The sequence below is a fragment of the Neopelma chrysocephalum genome, unplaced genomic scaffold (genome assembly GCF_003984885.1).
Source record: "Neopelma chrysocephalum unplaced genomic scaffold, ASM398488v2 Primary Assembly neopelma1_94067, whole genome shotgun sequence".
Classification (NCBI taxonomy): domain Eukaryota; kingdom Metazoa; phylum Chordata; class Aves; order Passeriformes; family Pipridae; genus Neopelma; species Neopelma chrysocephalum.
In genome coordinates, this window is record NW_020922775.1 from 1066 (window position 1) to 3819 (window position 2754).

The 2754-nt window shown below is 51.1% G+C and overlaps 1 protein-coding gene across 1 annotated transcript; it reads right to left on the reverse strand.

Moving 5' to 3' along the window:
- Positions 1-1419: 1419 nt before the first annotated feature.
- LOC113980410 (zinc finger protein 239-like) lies at positions 1420-2751 on the reverse strand. Its single transcript, XM_027707626.1, has 2 exons — positions 2700-2751; positions 1420-2510 (listed from the first exon to the last, which is right to left on the reverse strand). Exons 1-2 carry the CDS (start codon positions 2749-2751, stop codon positions 1420-1422), a joined length of 1143 nt encoding a protein of 380 aa, XP_027563427.1.
- Positions 2752-2754: the final 3 nt, after the last annotated feature.

Genomic DNA, 2754 nt, shown 5'->3' on the forward strand with positions numbered 1-2754 from the left:
GGTTCTGAGTTTTGATTGCTCTCTGGACATAGTTTGCTGCTCTCTCTGGGTTATCTCTATATGCCCCTACAGAATCCTTCCATTGCTGTAACTCAACCAGTGAGAAAGGAACTTAAATGAAACTTTAAATAAAATTTGTGGGACGGGAGCAGCCTTAACTCGACTTTTCTTCTTCCCTTTTCCTAAAGCCATTTCTGATTTTTCTGTCTCTTTTGAGCCTTTGTTTTTCTTATCTCTCCCCCTCCCAATCCAGGGTGTGTTAATAGAAACAAAAACAACTCTGCAAACTGGATTTCTTCCCATTTCTGTTCTACATTAAAAAGAGAAATTAATTGCAACACTGTGTCTAGTTCAAAAGAACCAAATTCCAAGTCACTCCTCTCATTTGTCCAAACAGAGGCCAAGCATCTACAGACAGCCTACAAAGTTCTTCCTTTTTTAAAGTTGTCTCAGAACCAGTCAAAGTTTTCCAGTGTTTCAAAACCAAACTCAGGGGGAGATTCCTTAGGAATCTTAAACTTTGAATCCACACAACCCACGACAGCAAAACACAAACAAAATACACACTAGGATTCAAACTCGTTACCTTAGGATTACAAAGGTGTTACTGTAACCTCTCAACTACCAGGCCTGCTTTGACAAGAGACTAAACATTTCTACTGAATTCAGGAGTAGAATTGATATAGGGAGCATGGAATGGGGTAAGAGGGTTGAGGAATATGTAAAGTACTTGTGCTAAAGGATGAGGAATATAATACAGCTACTTCTAAAATCTACTTCTACTATAATTACATATAAAGCTTATAAAAATCAGAAAAATAAAAAAAAAAAACTAAAAGGGTCTTAAGGCATCAGATTATGCCAACACATTCAGTTTAGAGGAATTACAAAGGTGTGACTGAATCACTTTGGTCCCCCAGCTTTTAATGATGGCCAATCAGATCCATTGATAGAAATGAATTTACTTAGGGTTACAAATGATCAGATAGATCTTCATCAGAATTATTTACTGCACAATACAAACACTAAAACTACCAGGAGTACAGGATAAGATAGGACAGTGCTCTACACTAAAGCAATTGTTGAAGCAATTCTACTCAAGCTGGCACAAAAGCAAGAATTCTTAATTAGAGATGGATGGAACTCCCCCAGACCAACGCTCGTGGGGAGATCTCTGCTCTCAACCTCCAGAACTGACCTTGGGGGGTCCCCAGCCAAGGCAGGAATCTCCACACACACCCCAAGAAGGGTTCTGTTGGAAGAACCTGCCCCTGGGAAAGGGGACTGGCCCTTTGTGGTCAAAAGGGATGGACTGACAGTCACTGGACTCCAGGGGTTGCCTCACCATCAGGGGCTTCATTCGGGGTGGAAGCAGCGGCCACAGCTCTTCCCGCAGTCGGGGCACTGGTAGGGCTTCCTTTACCGGTGGGTCCGTTGGTGTCTGGTCAACTTAGAGCTGTTGGTGAAGCTCTTCCCACACTCCCTACACTTGTAGGGCCTCTCCCCGGTGTGGATGCGCTGGTGGATGACAAGGGTGGAGTTACGGTTGAAGCCCTTCCCGCAGTCGGTGCAGCGGAAGGGCCTCTCATCCGTGTGTATCCGCTCATGCAGGAGGAGATGTGCACTGGTCTTAAACCTCTTCCCACATTCCAAGCACTTGAAGGACCGTTCGCCAGTGTGGATAAGCTGGTGGTTGCGGAGGTTGGAGCTCCTGCTGAAGCTCTTCCCACATTCCCCACAAATGTAGAGCCGTTCACCAGTGTGGATGAGATGGTGGGTGCGGAGGTTGGAGCTGTCACTGAAGCTCTTCCCGCACTCCCAACACGTGTAGGGTCGTTCCCCGGTGTGGAGGCGCTGGTGGGTGTGGAGGCTGGAGCTGTGCCTGAAGCTCTTCCCACAATCCCCACAAGTGTAGGGCTGTTCCCCAGTGTGGATATGCTGGTGTTGGGTCAGGTTGGAGCTGTGCTTGAAGCTCTTCCCACATTCCCCACATGTGTAGGGCCATCCCCTGATGTGGATGCGACTGTGCTTAAACAGGTGGGAGCTCTGGTTGAAGCTCTTCCCACATTCCCCACACGTGTAGGACCGTTCCCCACTGTGAATGTGCTGGTGTCGGATCAGGTTGGAGCTGTCCCTGAAGCTCTTCCCACATTCCCTACATGGGTAGGGACGTTCCCCAGTGTGGATCTGCTGGTGTCGGATCAGGTGGGAGCTCTTCCTGAAGCTCTTCCCACATTCCAAGCACCCAAAGGGCTTCTCCCTGCTGGGAGGCTGCTCAGGAACCACCAGGTCAGAGCTCTGCCTCAAGCTCCGGCCGCCTTCCCGGCACAGGCTGGGTCTTTCCTCCTCAGAGCACCCTGGGCTGGCTTTGGAGCCCCTCCTGTGGGGGGATCTCCGGCTCTTTTCCTCCCCGCTGCCTTCCTGCGCCGTGGAGCCCTTCAAAACGGCCTCTCCCACCAGGGTCTCACGGGGGGATTTGTCCTCCGGGCTCTCCGTCCTCAGCTCGGGGCCTGGGGCAGGAAGCAAGAAGGACAGGGAGGGGATTTGCCTCCGGCCCACAGGGAAGGCCAAGGACATCCCCCCAACTCCGGCCCCGGCAGGACGGCGGCGGCAGCGGGGTTGTCCTGCAGCCGGGGGCCATGCTCGGCTGCCAGAGCCAGCACAACACCCGCCCAAAGGGACACTGACTTCCTCCTCACCTGCCTGGGGGGCCCAAGGCATCTTCCTCTTCCTCGCAGCCTCCTCCTCCATCCG